The sequence below is a fragment of the Tyto alba genome, unplaced genomic scaffold, assembly GCF_018691265.1.
Source record: "Tyto alba isolate M040663 unplaced genomic scaffold, T.alba_DEE_v4.0 Super-Scaffold_38, whole genome shotgun sequence".
Lineage (NCBI taxonomy): Eukaryota > Metazoa > Chordata > Aves > Strigiformes > Tytonidae > Tyto > Tyto alba.
In genome coordinates, this window is record NW_024881313.1 from 13,762,483 (window position 1) to 13,784,815 (window position 22,333).

At 40.2% G+C, this 22,333-nt stretch overlaps 1 protein-coding gene across 3 annotated transcripts; it reads left to right on the top strand.

Annotated features, from left to right (window-relative positions):
* Nucleotides 1-1,569: 1,569 nt before the first annotated feature.
* On the top strand, nucleotides 1,570-20,102 carry ASNS (asparagine synthetase (glutamine-hydrolyzing)). 3 transcript variants are annotated; one of them, XM_042802105.1, is made up of 13 exons: nucleotides 1,965-2,059; nucleotides 2,815-2,929; nucleotides 3,188-3,470; nucleotides 5,764-6,001; nucleotides 8,529-8,714; nucleotides 9,030-9,131; nucleotides 11,275-11,402; nucleotides 12,128-12,254; nucleotides 13,614-13,720; nucleotides 14,068-14,168; nucleotides 16,658-16,739; nucleotides 17,010-17,165; nucleotides 18,602-20,102. In XM_042802105.1, exons 3-13 carry the CDS (start codon nucleotides 3,222-3,224, stop codon nucleotides 18,809-18,811), a joined length of 1,686 nt encoding a protein of 561 aa, XP_042658039.1. In that variant the 5' UTR covers nucleotides 1,965-2,059; nucleotides 2,815-2,929; nucleotides 3,188-3,221; the 3' UTR covers nucleotides 18,812-20,102. The 3 variants fall into 3 exon arrangements, with proteins under 3 accessions (XP_042658041.1, XP_042658038.1, XP_042658039.1); XM_042802107.1 differs by lacking the exons at nucleotides 1,965-2,059; nucleotides 2,815-2,929 and adding an exon at nucleotides 1,570-1,849; XM_042802104.1 differs by lacking the exon at nucleotides 2,815-2,929 and having other exon boundaries at nucleotides 1,932-2,059.
* Nucleotides 20,103-22,333: the final 2,231 nt, after the last annotated feature.

The following is a 22,333-nucleotide window of genomic DNA, read 5'->3' on the forward strand; positions in this document are numbered from 1 at the left end:
GAGCAATGCTCCACTGTGAGTTGAGCTGACAGTGACCAGCTCAGTGTAATCGTCATGGAGCTGCAACAGTTCTTTCTACATTGCACTCATTTACCTGTTGCCTTCAGAGAAACCTCTGACCCTTTAATTTCAGCTGATTAGAAACAAAACTAATCCACATACTCCTTAATTAATCAGGAAATTTCTTACTGTGTTTTTCAACCATTCCTAAATAGTTTTAGCCTGTGGCCAGATGGTTATTCTCAGGTACTAAACAGGTGATACACCAAAAGTAGACTATCTCTCAGCTACTCATGGCACCTGGCAGTTACGTTCAAACCTGTTCTCTCCACCCAGCTAGCATAAATTTAAATTTTTCTCAGCAAAAACAGAGGGAATATCAGCTTTAGAGAAATATAGTGAAGAAGAAAATGCTTTGGAGAAACTATTACACATGGTAATGTCTACAGGAAGGAGAAAACTGAGGGAGAAGATGTGACTGAGAACAGAGCTGTGAGACTGAGGTGTAATTACATCTGGTGCTGTCTGCAGATATGCTGAAAGATTGGGTATTGAAGAATGACACTTAATGTAAAGGGACTGTAATGGGCTACTTGGCAATAGTAAAGGCTAGAAGGGGATAAGGACGTATCAGTTATTACCTGCACCATTTTAACTACCAAACAGTAACATTGCCAATGTTGAAAAACAGATTGAGTGCTATTTCTGCCATTAGTCCCATATATAACACCATCAACTCCATTAAAATAGGGAAATAAACATGCAAGACATTGTAAAATGCATCACTTATCCCCAGTTTTTAAAAGTGGTAGTAAAGCAGAGGATAAATATGTGGCCGTTACCCAGTGTGCCCTAAGGATGCAGACATTAATGAGGATTTAGGTTTCTCTCTTCCATGACTGTGCTAGCCCAGCCTCACCAGGCCACTTTCTGCATGTTGCTTTTTACCCTCCCTGCTTCAGTTTCTCCATGAAAACATTCTTATTTTACCAAATGGTTTGTACCTTACTATTGTAAAGCACTGTATGAGATCTCGTTGCAAACCAGGAATTGCTCATAAAATGAAAATGTCCAGACAACTTAAGCCTAAGCAGACTCGTCCAAAAATCTTTTCTCTGTGTGGAGAAAAGGAGTAAAGATGTACAGAAAAGCTGTTTACAAAAGTCTCTGATAAAAAAAAAAAAAAAAAAAAAAAAAAAAAAAAGCACAAACCAAACCAAACCCAAAACAACTTAGGTTAATACATTTCTCTGTTATTTCTGGTAGTTTTTCGAAATGCCATGTTTGTGACATTTAGACCTAGATGTAAGGTGTTCCCCAGCACAAGCACGACTCTCCTGTGCGCGGTGGCTCGGTGTGCCATCGCACTCTGCCCTTCCAGGCAGCACACAGCTCTGAGGACTGTGCCGGTGGCCTCTGCAGGCTGCCCGAGGCCGCTTCTGCGTTCAGGTGAAGCTGCAAACAGAAACCTCCTACATCTATATCCCTGATGAGCGCTGGCGTCTACTTCTCATGCATGTTCTCCAACACATTTTTCTGTCCAAAGCCTAAAAATATCCTTTTAACGGCTTCTTAAAGGTCCTTTTAAAATTCTGCACACAGGCAGCACTTACTGCTGATGGTCTGCATAACCTTAAGAACTTTATGCGCAGCACTGGGGTTTTACACTAAGTCCACTAAAGCTAGCTATGAAAGTGCACTGCATGCAAATTCCTACCAATGGCTCTCTTCAAGAATGTGTGGAGAATTAAGGTTTATATTTAGCACTTCACATCCCAGTCTCCAGAATTTCATTTACTTTAGCACTCTCAAAGGCAAAAAGGCCAAACTGCCCAATAATTAAGTTCAGGTAAGCATCAAAAAAAAAAGCCGGGCCTCACCTCTCCGGCGTGCGGGGACGGGGCCCGGCCGGGCGGGGCGGGGCGGGGCGGCGCATGATGAAACTTCGCGGCGGGTTTCAACAGCAGCAGGGGAGGGGCCGGCATCGGCGGGAGCCGCCTTCTTCATCGCCCGCCGCGGCCGGGACGGTGGTGATCCCCGCGCCGGCGGCCGGGAAGGGGTAAGGCACCAGCGCGGGGCGGCGGCTTCTGGGCCGCGGCGCTGCGCCGGGCAGGGGCAGGGGCGGGGGCGGGGGGTGCCGCCGCTGCCGCCGCCGCTGCCGCCGCCGGGCGTGCGGGCCGAGCGCGGCCTTGGCGGGGAGCTGGCCGCTCCCCCCGGCCTTGCCGCGGGTTGCGGGTGAGGGGCCGGCGGGCTCCGGGCGCGCTGCGGCCGTGCGGAGGGGCCCGGGGCGCAGCGGGCGCGTGTGTGCGCGGGGTGCCCGCGGCCGGCGGTTGGAGGGGCCCCGGGGCCCGTGGGGCGGGCGGGAGCCGGCCCAGGTGGTGGGGAAGCTCGGCTCCATGTGCTGAGGCTGAGCTCCCCAGCGCCATCGCTTGTCCAGACGAGAAAGGCGTGGCGGGAGCAGTGCTGGTGCAGTGGCACGCTCGCCTCGGCACACCCCTTTTTGCAGCCCCGGTGTCCCTGGAGCCGTGGGCTTTGGGGCTCTCTGAACCCCAAAACCTTAATGGCAGCCTGGGGCTGAGGTCCACAGGACCATTCCTTGACCTGTAGGTCTACAGCCTCAACGTGCCTCTACCGTTAGTTAGGGTTCAGGCTCGGAGAGCCACAAAGCCCACAGCTCTGGGAACACCGGTGCTGCAAAAGACACGCCAAGAGAAACACCGTTCTCATCTGGTCCACCCACGGTGCTGGGGAAGAACAGTCTTAAACCCACCCTCTTTCAGTTTGAAATTGTTGCCCCTTGTCGTGTCACTACAGGCCTTGGTAAAAAGTCTCTCTCCGTCCTTCTTACAAGCCCCCTTTATATACTGAAAGGACTGTTAATGTTTCTGCTGAGATGATGTTACTTCAACAGATCATATCCAGATACCCGGTAATGATTTGTTCTATTTATGCCCTATTAAAAAAATCATAGACAACCTTGGTGTACCTAAAGGTAAATTTAAGCCTAATTTCTTACTGGCCAAAGGTTGCTTATCACATTCTGGGCACACTGGGTTTTACCTCGTGTTAATAAAGTCTGCCGTTCTCTTGATCAGTCCTCTTGACAATTAACCAATTAATAGCTTACCTTTGTTATGTTTTCTAGGTGTCAGCTCTTGCTTATGATGTTCTTGCCTTTATTGAACAGGTTCTCCACTTTGAGGTAGATCAACAGCTTTACAATGTGCGGTATCTGGGCCCTGTTTGGGAGTGATGAGTGCCTTTCTGTCCAGTGTCTAAGTGCCATGAAGATAGCACACAGAGGTCCTGATGCATTTCGTTTTGAGAACGTCAATGGATTCACCAACTGCTGTTTTGGTTTCCACCGCCTTGCAGTTGTTGATCAGTTATACGGTATGCAGCCTATCCGGGTGAAGAAATTCCCATATCTGTGGCTGTGTTACAATGGAGAAATCTACAATTTCAAACAGGTAAGTGTTGTACGGATCATACAACATTTTCAATTTGGGGGGAGTTTTGGGGGTTTTGTTGTTTGTTTGGGTTTTGCTTTGTTTTATTTTCAAAACTAGTGGATATCCAGAAAATGTTTAAACCATGGTAGACTAGAATATCAGAAAAACTTTTAAAAGTTATCAAATGACTAGTATTTTGAAAGAAAGTATATTATCTCAATGAGTTATAGATCTGTGGTGGCTTAGTAACATACTTAGTCTTTAATACTGAAAAATCACTTTAATTGACAAGAAGGGCAATAAGTATTTGTATCTCCAGATTTGATCAGTTTAAAATAAAGATGCATTCTTTGTAATCTCTTGGGGGGGGGGGGAATTTCAAGCCTCCTTCTCCCCTTCTTTTTATAAGGGAAGTGCTTTTAGACTGTCTAGTTCTTCAGTTATTTTGGGTTGTTCTCAAAGCTGTTGGATATTGCATTTTTATTTCTGTACATCAATCTAGATGGGGTATGTCACTTAGAGTACAGTAATGTATAGCGTGCATGATCATGTATCTAGGTAAAAGCAACAAGCAGTAGGGAGATGTTTCCAGTATGCCACTGAAGTCCTTATGTGCCTGCAGCTTAAGGCAGATACTTTGTGGGGTTTTTGAGAGCCATGTAAGTAAGTCTCTTGGACACAAAACAAGCAGCAACTCTGTGTCGCTGAAGTGTCTGAATGTCCCTGATGGGTGTGATAGTGCTGCTGAATATCAGTACCTGTGCTGAGATGTTCATGTTGCCTGTGTTACTTGTAAAGGGAAGTGATTCAGGTCATCCAAATTTGGTGTATAAATAGCTTCCAGTTGTGACTTTCTGAATCATGCTGATACTGAATGCTTAAAATTAATCATAAACTGAGCGTGATAGTAGCAGAAATATATGAGTAATCTGAGATGTCTTGGTACTTTTAACATCACAGTTTTGAAGTCAAAGTAAGATTGCTGTCAGTGACATCAGTAACATCATTGGGAGCTTGACTGAATAGTCAAGCGTTTTTTTTGTTTGTTTTTTTTTTTTTTTCCCCCCCCAATCTCCAAGTCTCTGGCTGTTTGAAAGGTGAGATACACTTTGCCCTGCAGTACATGTGAAATGTATTGTCCTGATAGTCTGTGATACTTGCTGTGTTTTGCATCATGGTTTTTCTGCTGTGGAAAGCAGTAAGAATTAGTCTCAATCCTGCTACACACACAATTCTAATGGGACTTTAATTATGCAAAACTTGCAGGAATTTGTTCAATTGTTCCCACTACATTATGTACCCTCTTTCTTTTTATAAAGAGATTTTTCTTTCAGGCTTGTGGCTGAAACCTGCCTGGTAAAGGATCATCGGTGAAATGGGCATCTCGTTGTGAGGGCAATGAGTTATTTTAATTTCGACTCAATTTGATCCAAGACTTTGCCCCTTAAAGAACAATTAAAATTAATTAAGTTGAAATGCTAAAGCACTGGTTTTGTGGGGTTTCTTGGCTTGTTAGTGTTTTGAAACCCCCTTTTAAAGTCCTTTCAGTGTCTGTCAGACAGGGGAAAAGAGTAGCGCTGCAAGAACATGAAGAATATTTAGTCTGACTTAAGTCTGACAACTAATTTCTTCCTCCCCCACTCCATCTGCACAGGCAAAGTGAAAAGGTTAGTTTGAGGAATGGAGGAAGATTAGGCAGAAGGAAATTCTGTGTGCATAAAAAAACTCGCTGAGTAATTGCAGTAACTGCATAAGTAAACCAAAGTTTATTTCTGAAGTACTCTACTCTTCAGAGATGTTACCAGTGTCTGTGTTTTAGGGTGTGGGGGGCTTACGTAATTGTCATGGCAGAGAGAGATTTGAGACTACAATAAATTATGTCTTTGTTTCTGGTCCTGTTTTGAGTTGTTTTTTTTTAGAAGCAGCAGCTGCCTGCTTCTGCCATTTGTCTGTGGGAGATGAGAGGCTAGTGCTTCTGAAGACCAGGGTCACAGGTCTGCAGTTTAACATCTTCAGATAGAAATGCATCCCTGCAAACTCGCCATAATGTGAACTGCTTAAGACTGCAAAGTAAATCTGTGTTGTCTTAGAGACGATTCTGGATGATATTTTGAACTCAAAATTATAATTTCCTTCTCTGGTGGAAATGTTTATATAACTTTTGGACTCTAATTTTTAACAAAAAAAGCCAAAACAGTTTTCTTATTAAACAATTGTATGAATTGTGATTTTTTTTTTTTTTTTTTTTTTTTAATTAATAAGAAGTCAATGTTTGCAAATTATTCATATTTTCCTTAATATTTTTTCTTAGTTGCAGAAACAGTTTGGATTTGAATACCAGACGCTAGTGGATGGTGAGGTTATCCTTCATCTTTACAATAGAGGAGGAATAGAACAAACAGCATCCATGCTAGATGGTGTATTTGCTTTCATCCTTCTGGACACTGCAAACAGAAAAGTGTTTCTGGCAAGAGATACCTATGGAGTCAGACCACTGTTTAAGGTGCTGACTGATGATGGATTTTTGGGTGTCTGTTCTGAGGCAAAAGGTAAAACCAATTGTGTTTAGTGCCAAAATAATCCTAGGTAGTGTTGTTGGAATCAAACTTCTTTGGGCTTTTCTTCTAAGTGTGGAAAGAAAGTGAACTGTAAATTCAGTAATAAATTAACTAAATTTAGTGTAGTGGTTTGAGCCTTGTTGGCAGCCAACCACCACGCAGCCACTCTCTCTTCCCTTCTTTTTTGGCAATAAGAAGGGACAGAGATCCAGGCTTGGGGTTCAAGATAGGACTGGGATGGGGAAAAATCACCCTTTATGGGCACGAGCAAAAGGCAGACTCATTAGGGGAAGAAAAAAAAGAACATACATTTATTACAGACACTAACAACGCGTAACAGAGTAGGACAGTGAGAAGCATTGCCATATTTTGAGAACATCTTCCTCCCACCCCTCCCTTCTTCCCGGGCTCAGCTCTGCTCCCGATATCTCTACCTCCTCCCCTCAGTGGCTCAGGGGCAGGGAATGGGGGGTGCAGTCAGTGCTGCTGCTTCTTCAGTCTTCAGTGGGGGGAGCTTCTAGAACTTCTTCCCCCTGCTCCATCGTTGTCCCCCTCTCACAGGAGACAGTCCTCCACAACTTTCGTCAACATGAGTTCCTCCCATGGACTGCAGCATTTCCTTACACTGCTCTGTCGTGGGTCACTAACTTCCTCCAACTGGATTCCCTCCCACGGCTGCAGCCCTTCCCAAGCTGCTCCAGCGTGGGACTCCCCAGCATGCTGCAATCCTCCCAGCACTGAATTACAGCAGTGGGGCTGCCTTTTCCCACAAGACCCCGGCCTTCTTTGGGCACAGAACCTTGATCATCCAGGCAAAAGGAAACACAGGCCATAAATCAATGTCTGTTCCACTGTAGATCTTCATGGGTGGCAGGGGGGGCTGCCCTGCCGTCTCACCACAGGATACAGGGGGGTCTCTGCTCCGGCACACCTCCCCCCTCCTTTCTTCCTCCGTTCCTCCACTGACCTTGGTGTTCATGCAGCTGCAGCAACTCTTCCTCACAAGTCCCACTGCTCGTCACCACGTCCCTTCTTAAACACGTTATTGCAGAGGCGCAGCTGATTGGCTCAGTTTTGGTGCAGATGTGGAGCTGACTTGGAGCTGGGGGAGCTTCGAGAAGCTTCTCACAGGGGGCCGCCCCGATAGCCCCCTCCCCTGCCACCAAAAAAAACACACCACTCGCTCAACCCAGAACATTTAGTTGTATAAGAACTACACATCATTACTGTCTGTGGTTTTTCGTTTTAAATCTTTAAGATGTTTAATGTTCCTTAATATCTGTAGAATAACTTCCTTACTTAATTTCATAATTCATTGTGTTCTGAAATCATAGCAGTATTGAGCCCAAGATGTTTTATGTTATCACAAAGTTAAATGTAGTCTATAGTGTTAGCCTAGATTTATGATACAAGAAATTATACTAGAATCTGTTCCTGGTGTTCTGTGGTGAACTGGGGAATAATGCTACAACAACTGATAATCTGTAAAAGCCAAGAATTTTAAAACCCCACTGAAATTTCCTGCAGAACTGGGTAACTGTCTAGTGACACTTACTTTATTTGATGATGATTTTTTTTTCCTTTGAAATGACACATCCACTGCTTTTTTTTTCTTAAGTAATTATCTCTAGTTTTGACACTTGCATAAACAAAACCAAACAGTGCCAGAAATGTATTTGGCTAAAACTGACTTTCATAATTACTTGTGTCTCTCCCATTTACTGTATATCAATTTTATTATCAGACTCCAATGTAGGTTGACTCCTCTAATAGTCCCTAAAGAAGAGATAGTACAGCTCTTGGTACCAGTACGTAGTACTACTGTGTCCTGTAACCATCACAGTAAATTACTGGTCCCTCTCTAACTGCAATTCACTAACTCTTTTGTGGAGTTTCTCAAGAGGTGTCCAGCTGACCAGCAGATGCAAAACATCATCTTTCATAAGAGGAATGGAAATGGGGTTTGGCTACAATTCTGATTCTTGGCATTCATTAGCAGTGGTGTATATCAGTCTGGAACTGATGAGTTATGAAATCACTAAATGTCAATTAAGCAATCACTTCAGTGACATACTTTTATTGCAAACCCCTTGTTAGCTTGACTACACTTAATTTTAAACACAAAATCCATTACTAATTGTCATTTGAATTCTCATAAGCATATTATACCTTGACCTGGACATCGTATAGTCAGTTAGAAAAGTGCTCCTCTTAGTGCCCATAGGGATAAATTGCTACTTACCCATTAGTAAAACCTGTTGGCTTGCTTTCTCTGTTGTCTGCCTCAGCTTGAGATGGCTGAGATCTATGCGTGCAACTTGCCAGAAACAGAATCATGCTCTAGTCAGGCCAGACTCCAACTCAAAATGGTATTTTTTTTTTTAATACTAGATTTAGGATCCGGAGAAAATACTTGTGTATAGTTTTAGTACAGAGTCTGCTGAGTGAGGTATAACTTAACCATCCTAGGTAAAAAACTCTGTCTTTTTTTTTTTTTTTTTTCCCATTTTATTTGCAGGACTTATCAACTTAAAGCATTCAACATCCGTATGTCCTAAAGTGGAACCGTTTCTCCCGGGTCATTATGAAGTGTTGGATTTAAAGCCCTCTGGCAAGGTTGCATCAGTGGAATTAGTAAAATTTCATAGCTATAAAGATGAACCGCTCCACGTTGTATGTGATACAGTGGAAAATATGCCTTCAGGTAGTACAGCAAAGCATTTGCTACTTATTCTGATTAAAAAGTGAAAAAAAAATATAATCTTTGAATATGAATTTGCTTTGATTGGTTTAAAAAAGTACCACTTAAAAGAAAAATGGAAGAACCTTTATAATGTAAGGACTTAAAAATTGTCTCTGTAGGCAGTCATGTACAAAGATGAACTTGCATGTCCTCATTATCAAATGAAATTCAGAGAAATGTCTTTGTTTCCTAACAGCATAATCCAGCAAAGTCTAAGTAGCACTTCTTGGATTTAATTTTTTTTTTTTTTTTACTCTTCTTCACTTTTATGAACAGGCTTTGATCTTGAAACAGTGAAAAGCAACATCCGTATTCTGTTTGAAAATGCTGTTAGAAAACGTTTGATGGCTCACAGAAGGATTGGTTGTCTTCTGTCAGGTAAGTAACAAGAATCACAATGATTCTGTATCTTCTCTCTCTTTCACCCATCCCCTGCTAGTTAGAGGAAAGTATTCTGGCTGTTCTGCTGTGATGTACCTGAAGTCATCTGAATCTTAATTTGATTTTTACAGCAGAGAACAGAGAACATATTAGTTTGTGATAAAGTTTTCCAGTTTACAAGTATCTTGAAAGTCTTAGGCTTTTAAAGTTTACTCTGGGCTGGAATGTTGGCTTGTGGAGACACCATTTTTAACTAAAAGGAAAGAAATATAATATTCTGATTGAAAAATCACCCAATACACTCTTAAATATATGGGATCTATGCTCAGGTTTGGCATCTAAAGAGAAAAGGCAATCATTTCATTTGCTTTGCTTGAATTGAGCAGAGAAAAAAGCCTTGGCATGTTTCACATAACAGGAGGAAGTGAAGTTCTTACTTGTCACCTCCTTTGCTTTAGCCTCCATCTTATGCTGCGTTTGATTTACCAAATTACAGGGGACCATCAGGACCAAAATTACTTGCTACACTCTTTTTTCAGGTGAGGTAGTAGTTGTGGTACAGGAAGTTGTTCACTGCCTTAGCTGATCAGTGTTGTGATCTGGTGATGCAGTGTTGTAGAGGTAAGGCTTTGTAGCCATGGGACTGACATATTATTTACTGTGTTTTTGTAACACTTTGTACTTGTGGTTAGAGTTCTGATGTGCTGTTCATGCATTTATTGAACATCAGTAATTACACTCATTTTTCATGAACCCTATTAAATGTGCATTTGAATGAGAGAACCGACTAGGAGATGCTGTTGGACCATTTCCTTACTGTGGCATCATAAAAAGTAGGAGGGAGGTTAATGAAACAGGGAGATATGCAGAGTTGGAAGACCTCAGCCTCAGTAAAAAGGCTGTTCAAAACCCAAACATCATTTATCAAATTAGAAGGCAGTGAGCAGCTCCTTGGATGCACATGCAGAATGCATTAGTAGCAAACTAAGTGCCCATGCTGGTATAATATTGGAGTATTTCAGTGCCTCACAATTTTGAATATGCTTGGAGCATCATGGTTGGAGAAGTGCTTTTGTTTCCAATCATGGAGGGGGTTCTGCAACTTCATAGTGGAGACTTGGGTTGGTTTTGATTTCCCTGATTTCCACATCCTAAACACGCTGATTTCTGTGCTCTCCTTTTCTCAGACTCTGCATGTAATTTCTACAGAAGGAGATTTTTTTTTTTTTTTTTATAAGGTAGCATGCCCACAAAGGGGGTCGAGGTAGGAATGGACGCTAATGTACTCAGCTGAAAAAACACATTCAGACTGTAGGAAACAGAGAAGATTTTGCCTCATGTTTGGGAGAATTGCAGGCTGGTGTGGGAGAACAGGTACTGTGTTTTGCTCAGTACTTCAGAGGGGAGCAGCAAGTAGAACTAGTCAAAGGTTAGCAGACCTAGCTCATGAGACTAGGAAGATGGAGCCTTAGAATATGTCTAGGCAGCTTGTGCATCTCTTGGTTTTATTTTTTATTTGTTTTCCAAACTCTTCAAATCCTTCCACTGCTCTTTGAGAAAGAGGAAGAGGGAAAAGAATGTCAATAGCAAACCTTTTCACTTTGAAGTGATGTTTCAAAAATTAATTCCACTCCAAATGTGTGAAACACTTTAGAAAAATGATTGGGGAAGAGTGGAATCCTTACATGAAACATTCTGTTCTTAATTTTTTTTTTAGTCAAACAGCAAACAAAAAAAACCTTACATAGTTCTGTCAGTAGACTGTCAAATGTGTAGATAAGAGTAGGATAGAGAGCAGTTTTGAAATGGAGACTAAATCCCATTGTAGCAGAGTTGAGAAGGGGCTCGTTCTGTAGTGGTACAATGTTTTCAGAGTACTTCCTATGCGTCTTCAAGAAGGATTTCCACTGATGCTTCTGACACCAAAAGTACTAACAACTGTTACTGAAGATGTTCCACTAAAGTTCCCCAGTTCTCTTATTAAGCAGAGGTAAATGTGCACTTGTAAAAGAAGTACCTTGGATTCATATGGCTTAAAAATGAAGCCCACTCATGACATTCCATTATCTAGATTCAGTGTTCTTAAGAGGAAACAAAAAACCAGTCAAGCACTTAACCAAATAATTTGTTTTGTTGGCAGGGGGCTTAGATTCCAGCTTGGTTGCAGCTGTTCTTCTGAAACTGATGAAAGAAGTCAACATCAATTATCGGTTACAAACCTTTGCAATTGGAATGGAAAACAGTCCCGATTTACTGGCTGCCAGAAAGGTATAGTTACGTGTTGCTTTCAGTTTGTTCTGCACTGCTGAATGCTAAACAGTGTATATTAATGGTGCTAACTTCATGGTATGGTATTAATAGTAACACTGAATATTTATGTATTGCTATGATGTAAATCAGTTTGCAGTAAATCATTTAGTACAACACTTGCTGCTTAGCTCAATCTTGGAAAGGAAGTAATTGAGCTTTACCTGTTTTCTCTTGCATTTGGAAGACTTCCATGACAGATTCCCCATTGCACTGCTAGCAAAAGGACAGTACTTTGGAGTTGTCTCAGTTTTGCCATTGGATTTTAGAGTAAATCTCCGTGCTGTGACTCCTATGCTATGGCATTTGTATATATGTTAAATGTTGTAAGTTAATCGTCAATTTACTGAATTAAGAGCCTTGTACTGACTGTTTGGCATCTGGGGTACCCTTTAGGTATCCTGGCTGTCATGACTTTCGAGCTGCTTTTTCTCTTCAGGGCAAATATCTGGAGTATTTGGAGCCTCTACAGATTCCGTTATACTTTGTGCCCTCTGGTGAATGTACCACTGCAAGTCAGAGAGGCTGCTACAGTATTGTCTTTTCTTGGCCTAATGTCATATAATTCTCACTGTGGCAAAAGGGAGCTGGTGTTTTCACTCAATGTGTGTGTTTTAAATGCAATGTATGTTTAAAAAAATGTCTTAGTTGAAAAGCAATACATTATTGTGACCTTTTACAAACAGGTGGCAGCACATATAGGGAGTGAACATCATGAAGTAATATTTAATTCTGAAGAGGGAATTCAGGCAATAGAGGAGGTTATCTTCTCCTTGGAAACCTATGATATCACAACAATAAGAGCTTCAATTGGTAAGATTTTTTTAATAGCAATCTTTGCTTCATATTGCCCAAATAATAACATTTTATACAAAATCATGTAGTGATCTACTAGATCCTTTAGCTGTCATAGAACCTGGGAACCGGGAATCCCAAGTTCTGCTCCCTAGTCTTGTCTGTGATACCATACAGAGGCAAAACTAGTTATTAGTTTCAAAGTCACCGACTGTGCAAAACAATTACCCAGAGGTGTTCCTGAAGCTTTGGGATGAAAAACAGAAGTTACATGAAGAAGAAACAGAAGACCTACAGATCTACCTTTTGTTCTGATAAGTATGAACCTTGGAGGAAGGGGGATATCTGAGGTGTACTGAGTGTTATGATAGCAAAACAATGACAATTTCCTTTTCATTGCATAATTTTAGTATTAAAGTGAAGTATTTCTTGTCACCTTCTAGTAACATGTGCACTCAAGTCAGGTAGACTTCTCATAATGTATGTTTGATTCTGAGAAATGAAGGAAGTCACCAGCAGCTTCTTACAAAGGGGTGCCAACCTAATAAGAACGAAAAACCCTAAACCAGTGTGACCTCCTCTGTAATGCTATCTACAACATTTTATCCAGTTAATATTGTGTCAGCCTAGAACATTATAAAAAAAGTAAGACAAATAGGCACCACAGTTTTGAAAACTCGGTCCTTGCATGGAATTTGGTACATAAAGACAGGACTTTGCAATGTACAATATTGAAAGTGTTTCTTTAAGAAATTAAACCCAACTTTTCATCTGTCATCTTTCTTTGTGATTTCTGCTTAGTATGAGGAAAAAGTAGACTAGATCCTTTTCATTAGATCTCCAGTAGTTTTGTTATAAAAGCATGTTGTTTGGAAAGATGCAATAAGGGGAATGTGTAATTCTGATTAACAATTCTTTAAAAGAAATAATTGAAAAAAGGGCTTCATCCAGCTCAACCCACAGTGGCAGAGTTAAACAGCAACTTTTGCTGGTAGTTTTGTTCTCCAAAGCTAGAAAGTTTGTTCAGGACTGCTGGAATTTAATCATGGGCTTAATTTCAAACAGAGTCAGACCAATTCTTCTATGTGTTCCCACGGGAATCCTCCAGCATTCCCAGGATCAAACAGACACATATTTCTGATATTTTGAGGTCTAAGTGTAAGTACACAGTTTAGATGTATTTGCATCACTTTGTTAGTGTGGCTGTTGAAGGCTTTGAATAACAATGAGATGTTATTTTAGCGTATTGCATCTGTTAGCTAAAGAAGAAAGTAGTGTAGGAGAGAAACTTCTAAAATGTTAAATTTAAAAACTGTACTAGCTGTATATAGCATCATACATGTAACTATTTTAATAACTTTATACTTTTTTTTTAAGGTATGTATCTTGTCTCCAAATATATACGGAAGAAAACGGACAGTGTGGTAATTTTTTCAGGAGAAGGATCAGATGAGCTGACACAAGGATATATATATTTCCATAAGGTAAATATATTCCCTGTACAGAATGCCCTCGAGCTGCTTGTTTTCCGCTTCAACAGAAAATATCTGAGATTTCAAGGTGCGATGTTTGAGAGTTGTCATACCTGTATATTTGTTGACACTTTCTCCTGAGGTGGCATAAAATTCAAGGGATTTAGTTTTAATCACCTAAGAAATAGGATTTTTTTAAAAGTCCCAGGAATTTTTGAAGTTTATTTTTCGTATGTAGTCTTTAATAGTTTTGAGATCACTCAGTGATCACTAGGTCTCAAACACGGGACAGCAAGTGATGGTTCCCTCAGTGCAGCTGTATTATGTCTGTGTGCTTACATGCCTGTGTCTGGTTACAGGCACCATCTCCTGAAGAAGCCGCAGAAGAGAGCGAGAGGCTTCTGAAGGAGCTTTACCTGTTTGATGTACTTCGTGCGGACAGAACTACTGCAGCACATGGGTAAAATGTGGTTTCTTGATGCTGAGGACTCGTGATTACAAGTCTGTGAACATCTTAAAAGTTCTGCTGCTGTTGAGGAAATGATAGCAGATAATTCTTGACTTGTTGCTACTGTTTGAATTAGTAAGTGATTCAGAATACTGTGATGTAGGATAATTTTATTCCTGCTGTCTGTGTCTAAGCTACTCTTAAGATGATCGTTGGTCTTCAGAGTAGTAGTAGTAGCAGCAGCAAATGGGATGCACCCCATACTCTGCTTGTGCTCTGTATCTTAATACAACCCAAGACACCACCCACTTTGTCAGAATAGGCATTGGTAACGTTCCAGGTATGTGCAAGCACTCGGGGTGCCTGTGCTCTGAGTGGGTGGGAAGCATGGTGTGAGGGCAGGCAAGTCTGGTCTTCGGAGTACTCATCAATCACGTTTCTGTTCTAAACACTACCAGACAAACTTGCTATTGTGATTACTGAGGACAGTACTACAGACTAAAGATAGTTTTAGCAGGTGGACAGTGGATTTGGGTGCTGCTTCTGAACGTGAAGAGGAGAAATGAAACTGTGAATCTGATTGTATCTGCTTACACTGTCTCTTGATTAGTTGCATCTGCTTAGAGTCGCTCTTGATTCTGAAGAAAAAGACTGCTGGGAATTTGTGTGCCAAGATGAAATTGAAGTTGTAGCCTGAAGGATTTGAGCAATATGAAAACACACTGCAAAATTTAATCTGGTCTTCTGTGACTGTAGGGCCCACGGTGTTGCAAACTGATGTAGGAAATATCTTTTGTCTGCGATTGTACTGGTCTTTATATTTCTAATTCACTGCTTCTATAAATTTGCAGAGCTAAGGAGGGAAGGCAAAGTTGTATTTGACTTTGAGGGTTTTTTTGAGGTTTAGACAAAGAGGAATCTTGAATCTGATAATGCGTATGAAGAATTAACATACTGAAAGATAAAAGTATGTTCATTGAGTCAGGCAGCTGACTGTAATAAAGAAGTGTTAGGATACAATCTGCATGACTGATACCTTAAAGAATCACCAAATTGTACACTGCAGAAAATAGCATTATTTTACTAAAGAAATACATCAATTAAAATGAGAATATTGTTGGGGAGCTGGCTATAGGTGAGAAAAAGATGGTACCTTTGGCAAAGCAAACAACTTACCTATTGGGAAACTTGAGTTGTATATTGATCCTGCACAAAATTACTTGCCTAGTTTTTTATAACTTCTGTTCCTCTTTCCTATATAAAAGATGGATAGGGTGCAGGAGACCTGCCATTTCCCTCACAATTTGTTTTTGCTGAAAAGTTTGGCCATGTATTCAAGGCTGTTTAATATCATACTCTGACTGCTCTTTGGAGAGTTTCCATTTCTTGAAGAGAAGCTGGGGACAGCTTCACAGCACTGCTAGGAAGAAGGAACCCTTGTATTAACAAATTAAAACTGAATTTAAGGTGTTCATATTTATGGAGAAAAGGGAGAGGAATTAAGAGTAGAGAGAAAATGATGAAAGTACCTTTATCCATTAAAAAAAAAAAAAAACCAAAAAAAAAAAAAAAAAAAACAAAAAACAAAAAAACCAAAACATCTTTTGGGAAAGACTTGCAATGCCAATCTTGTCAGTATATGTGAAAACTGAGCCTCAGTACTTGATTGCTGAATAATGATGCTTTCTTTTTTTTTTGGTATGATGACTATTATCTGAAGTAGTTGAAGCTTTTTATCAGAGGACAAGCTACAGAAACAATGAAATTACTAGAATGCAGTATAACATCTCCATTTGACTTTGAAGCTGGGCAGCATAATGTCTCTTGAGGAAACACAGAGAAGGGTTCTTCCTATGGAAGACACAGCTGCTGTATTTCTATTTGTTGCCTTCAGTGTCCTTAGAAGCCATGGTATACACAAGAGAATGTAAGCAGAAAGACTTTATATATGTATATCTGCCACTAGTATAGGAAAGAACTTATTCAAATGCTGCAGGATCAGTAGTCAATAGCTTAATGGTGTCCATGCAGGCTCCTTTTCATTTTCTTGAAAACACAAACAAATGTGGATTTCAGAAACGACAGCAGAAATCCATGCTTGGTTCTGTGACATCTTTACAAATGCTGATGCAAATCCCAATGAGCTACTTGGTAGTTCTCTGGGAGCCACAGGATTTTTTTACTGTGTGTTTTTGCTTACATGGAACAAAGGTTGTTGCAAATCCTGCAGAACTGTAGTCTTTGAATTCATTGTACTAGAAGCTGTCCAGCAGATGGCATCATAAATCATCAAGATCTTTAATCTGTGTGGACCATATACTTCCCAAAGTGATGAGTTAAATGCGGATAGCTATGAATATGCAAATGAAATTTCTTCTGAGTTAACACAGAAAACCTTGTATTTATGTGAAAGACAGGGAAAGCTTAACTGCTATGGAATTTGTAAGTAGATGACTTGTTGGATTAATTCAGTATCTTTTCTGTTTATTTCCCCTGTTTAGTCTTGAACTGAGAGTCCCATTTTTGGATCATCGGTTTACTTCTTATTATTTATCTCTACCAGCAGAACTGCGAATCCCAAAGGTATGTAAAACTAGGGTTTAGACCCAAGTGTAAGCTTACAAATTCACTGATACGTGATCTAAGCATGACTAAATTGCTGCATTCAATGGTTAAGTTCTCTACCCAAAGTCAAGCATGCTCTTAAATATCCTGCTGGATTGCTGGACTACTGGGAACACTTTTCTGACCAGACCTTCTGAAAGGAGACGATTTCTTAAGTGTGTAAAGCCAGATCTTTGTACTGCAGTTCCTGAGACTCATGACGTTGTACGTTTGTTGTTCTGCAAATAGAATGGAATTGAAAAATACCTTTTAAGACAGTCCTTTGAAGATTCCAACTTGCTTCCCAAAGAAATACTCTGGAGACCCAAAGAAGCTTTCAGTGACGGTATAGCATCAGTAAAGAAATCCTGGTTTTCTATTCTTCAGGACTATATCGATCAACAGGTACAATACCACTTTATTTAGTTTTTTTTTATTATTTTCACATTATAGGTGTATTAGATATGGCTGCCAAGGGGAGGCAGCTCACATACTTAGTTGGGAGAATAAATCTGGGTATGACAGTAACTTGAGCTTCATGGTAGAGGAGCAAGATAAACTTTAATCAACGGTCTTCTAGCTATCTGAGTTGGTTAAAGACATTTGAAATCCTAGATACAAAGAAATTCTAGACACTGACAGAAATGCCTGTGTAAGGAAATGAACATCATTTCAGTATCTGGACTGTAAATTAGATTGTGTGTCAGCAAACACAATTTCTGAGTTACACGCGAAGCAGCTGCTTCAGCTGAAGGCACTTGCATGAACTTACTCTGCAGCTGAGTAACAGCATAATGACTTTATAATGTCCTTTATTGTTTATGTCATTTGTTTCTCCCAACCATGCCTAGCTAAGCCCTTTTGCTTTTTAAAGCCTCTGCTTACATTGCTAACCAATGAAGACTTATAGCATTTTGGCTTTGGACAAAGGATAATCATCTCTGGTGTACAGTAGTTTAATCATTGAGGAAAGAATAACATCCAATTTACACCAGAGCTCTGTTATATAGAAATACGTGTAGTCAAGCCTGTGGATGGGTGCTTGTCCTACCACCAACCGCTTGTTTCCCGTTTCCTTTCTCTATATCCATAGGCGAGAAAGTAGTTGGGTCAGGCAACAGTGCTGTGCTGCCTGTACTGAACCTGTATTAGTGTAGTAGGGGCAAATTTATTTAATGGCTGTGAGGAGTTAGTCAGCATGTTGGCAGTGGAAGCTGCTTTAGAAATTATCTCAACTGGTGCAACTATCCATCTTCCTTTTCTTAGCCAACTTAGCAACTGCAAGTGTCTTTGCCTTTGCATCCTAGGTCTTTCATTGCAAAGAGCTTGGTTATACAAGCAGAGTCAACAGCTCTCTGAGCTAAAAAAACATCCTCCCCCACTCCCCTCCCCCCCCCCCCCAAAAAAAAAAACACCAACAAAAACAAACAAACAAACAAACAAAAACAGAACAAAACAGGAAGCTACTTACATGACAAAAAGACTGGTTTGAGTTATTCCAGTCAATTCACAGCAAAGAGAAGGATAGGAAAGAAGTTTTTCTGAGCTTACTAGCAAAGGTGACTGTAATCCAAAAACAAATGGACTTCACATACAATGCAGAGAGAAATATTAACAGCATTAGAAATATAATTAAGTATTTGTAAACATCAAGGAAGCCTATGACAAAAAGTCACCTGTCAGAAACCTCTGCCTCTAGAATAGACTGTTTTAACTGGGTGTTTTCAACCTATGGGCATTCAGTGGTTGGTGAATCCTTGTACATCTTTAACATGCAGCAAATTGACTTGAAAAAGTTATATGTATTTGCAGCTTAACTTGAGTGTTGCTTATGTCTACAGGTTGATGACTTGCTGCTGGAAAAGGCAGTGGAGAAATATCCTTTCAATCCTCCAAAAACAAAAGAAAGTTATTACTACCGCCAGATCTTTGAAAAGCACTACTCAGGGCAAAGCAACTGGCTACCCCACTACTGGATGCCAAGATGGGTTAAAGCTACTGATCCTTCTGCTCGCACGTTGAAACATTACAAGTCAGCTACCCAAGAATAGGGTGTTGAAATAACCCCCAAATAAAAGTGCTGCAAGCAATTCACATGCACTCTGCTTTAAAAAAACAAACAAATTATGCAAACCTAAAGCTTAAATGGTCTTTAAGATGCATTTTGACAATGCTACTGGAAATAAGAGCTTTCTGTGGTTAGTGTACTATTCAAAATTCACCCTGCTGTACAAAAACTTTTTAATTAATGGGAAAATACTTTATGGACAAGGAACTGCCTTATTTGGCAGCTGTGTTCCTTATGTGACCTCAGTTGTATTAATTTGCCTTGCAGTCATTTAATGTATTTCAGTGTGAGCTCTGTTTTGAGGACTTGAATGAGGCTAAGTGATGCAAGCTGCTGTGGGCCCTCTGAGCAGAGGGGAAGTTGACCCTACCTGTTCAGTGATTTGTGTTCCTGGTTGTGGGATTTGGATGGTCTGTCTGTATTATTCTATCCTGAATGTCTTTCTAAGCATTCCTGAGAACCTTGGTCTGTTTTTTAAATGGTATTTAGGTATTCATAGCAGTGCAGAGGTGCTTGCTAGAAGTTTATTATAGTGGTGGTGCTGGATGTTAATTAAATGAATGGGAATCTTCTTCGCTGCTATAAAACCACCAGTTGGCTGCTTTGAATCTTGTGAGTATACCAGCAGTCTAAAGATATTGTGACTGTTATCAAAGAGCAGAACAGACAAGAGAAGCTGTGTCATGCCTTTGTTTCTAACTCAAGGGCTTCAATTTTAAAATGTATTTATTATTCTTGAAAATGGAATGTTAACCATGTAATTTGTATCAGTCTGATAGAAGTTACGTGACTAAGAGTATTTTAAGAATTTTTTCACTTACTGGGAGAGTTTTTGCACCTGTATGATGAAAAGGTAGACTGTGTTGCTGCTCAACTGCATGTGGCCAACTGTGTGGTGAACCAACTCTGTTAACCATAGATTTTAGTCAGACAAAGCATCACTGAAGACAGTGGGATCAGACACCTTGCTTGGAAAAGTGAGAGGAAAAAGCTTCTTCAGAAACCACAAGAACTTCTAGTACCCTACAGAAAAACTTGTGACTTTTTACCCAGGACAACTTTTTATTAACTACTTAGGCATGGGGGTGGCTTTTTTAAAAGGTAATTCGAACATGAAGGTGGTCCAGAAAAACGTGTGTGCTGCAGATTGACTTTATTAGCATCATGCTCTTTATGAAGACAGAAATCTAGTTTATTGTCCCTCTTGACTAGGAGACCAAAGCTAATTGTTATTTAAAAGATAAAATATAAGCAATTCTGGTTTAAAATCTTCATAAAGTGACTGATCGTTTATTTATTATTCTCCCTTAATCCTGTGTTTGACTCTCCATTCCAGAAATCTTACTGAAACCTCTCAGTGGTACCATGGAGCCCATGAACTGTCCAGCTATGGCCAGTAATGGCTATATTTTGACATAAACTTGTGCACACTAGTTATTTATGAAAATGTGATGAGTAAGATAATATGTTCCTTCAGCTTTCTTTACATAAGGGCCACGTGCTTCTCTTTTTGGATTTCTTTGAAGAAGTAAAGTATATTTTGACTTGGGAGAAGAATACAGAGTATGTTGATTAGGTACTGATATGTAAAGATAACATTTGCTATTCCCTGTAAGCTTCCTAAGGCTAAGATGATAAGAAAATAGCATTTGCCTGAAGTAAAAATAAGCCCAACACACTTTGGGTTAGCACTGGAATGCACTTTCTGCTACAACATTGTCAGGTATTCAAGGAAAATCCACTTTTAATTTTTTAAATTCCTAATAAATTGGGCATTTCCATAGTGAGGAAATCACTAGACTGGTGATCACCTAGACTGGTGATCATAATTATTTTAGCTTTTTGGCTGATTGTGCAGAGGAAAAATGCAGCTTTTGCTGCTTTATTCTTGTTAAAGGTATAAATGCTAAGGATCTTAGGAGTGAAAACCTGTTCATTCCTTCTCCATGTATAGGCTTGATTTCTACAGCCTTTTTGGCTTCTGGGGCACTCTGTACTTTATCTTTTTAAGACAACAGCTACTCTGGATTATCTGCTAGCTGCAGACATGTTTGTAGGTTGTCACAGGAAGGCAGGGGGATGTGGGACCAGTGTGCAATGTTGTCCAGTTTTACTTTTTATCTTTCCTTCTGTTGTGGTTGCCTCCTTTTCTCATTCAGTTTCTTTTGGAGAAGAGTAAGCTGGGCTATTCAGACAGCTTGAGTAGGTTGGTTTGAGTAGTGTATCAGAGGTGGGGAAGGGGAATTAAAATCAGTGGCCCACTTGGGAGGGAGAATTGGTATTTTTGTTTTGTTTTGTTTTTCATTGATTTGATTTTTTGCTTTGGATTGTAGTGAAAACATCTTTTAACAGTTTAATCAATCTCTTATTCCTTTTGAAAAAGGAGAAATAAATCTTGCAAAGACATCACTGCAGTGTACAGGACCTACCAGTTGCTTAAAGTTGTTCAGTGACACCCACGCCCTTCATCTTTTGAATAAAGCCTACCTGCTGTTTTAACCTCCAGTTAATTGGCTTATGTGGAGCTTCTCTGACTGTCCACATCCAAGTGTCCCTGACAGTGGCTCTCTAGAGAAGCTCCCCAGTACAAACCAGCATGTAAGAGCCAGGCAACACTTGACAGAATTTTGGGGACCCTTGGTCCACTGGCCAGAGACTTCTGAGTGGTCTGGTTTGAAATCATATAAAATGTTTGAAGCTGTGTTCAAAATCATGGTAAAGTGTAAAAGTAGCCTATTTTACTTAAGATAATATGGAGAGAGTCTCTTTGTGGAGGACCTGTGGTGTGCTAAATGTCATTTGATGAACATCTACAAGGTGATGCATATTTAACTGTCTTTACCAAGAATTTAAAAAAACCTGCTGGAAAACCAAGTTGCAGGAACCAGTGTTTGCTTTGCTCTGGAAGCCAGTTAATTACTCAGTGAGTGTATGATTTGATTCAGATTCAGAGTTAATGTCAGTCAAGGTTGTTGTGTTTCTTCATTCAGAGTGGAGGTAAAAGACAGTAAGTTGTGATTAAAAGTAAAATATAAAAAAAATTACACTGAGACTCTGGAGGCGTGGACTTAGGTTTTTTTTCTGATGCAGCCCTAACGTCCAGTTGCCATTAAATAAGAGAGAAGTTGTCGAAGGAGGATTTAATACAAGGTAAGCCTGTGTTTGAGCTGGCTATTGAGCAGTCTCCACAGAGGAGAGTGTGGCTGAAGTGTGGGAGAGGCTACTGATTTCTGTAGAGAGGTCAGCTGTGTGTTCCTCAGTGACTTTCCTAGGGATAGGCAGAGCACATACATCACCTGCACCATGCCTGTCATGGTTCCTCATTTTGGAATTTCAGGGCCTATTGTTTTTTTTTTTTTTTACTTATGAGTTATTTGCATATCTACATAGACATTGTAGTTGACATAAAGGCTGCGATTGGGAAAGTCTGAAAGTTTCAAATGAGCCTGTCTCTGGGTGCAGGTAATGCACAAAATTATTTTTTTTAATTTACAAAGCTTGAGGA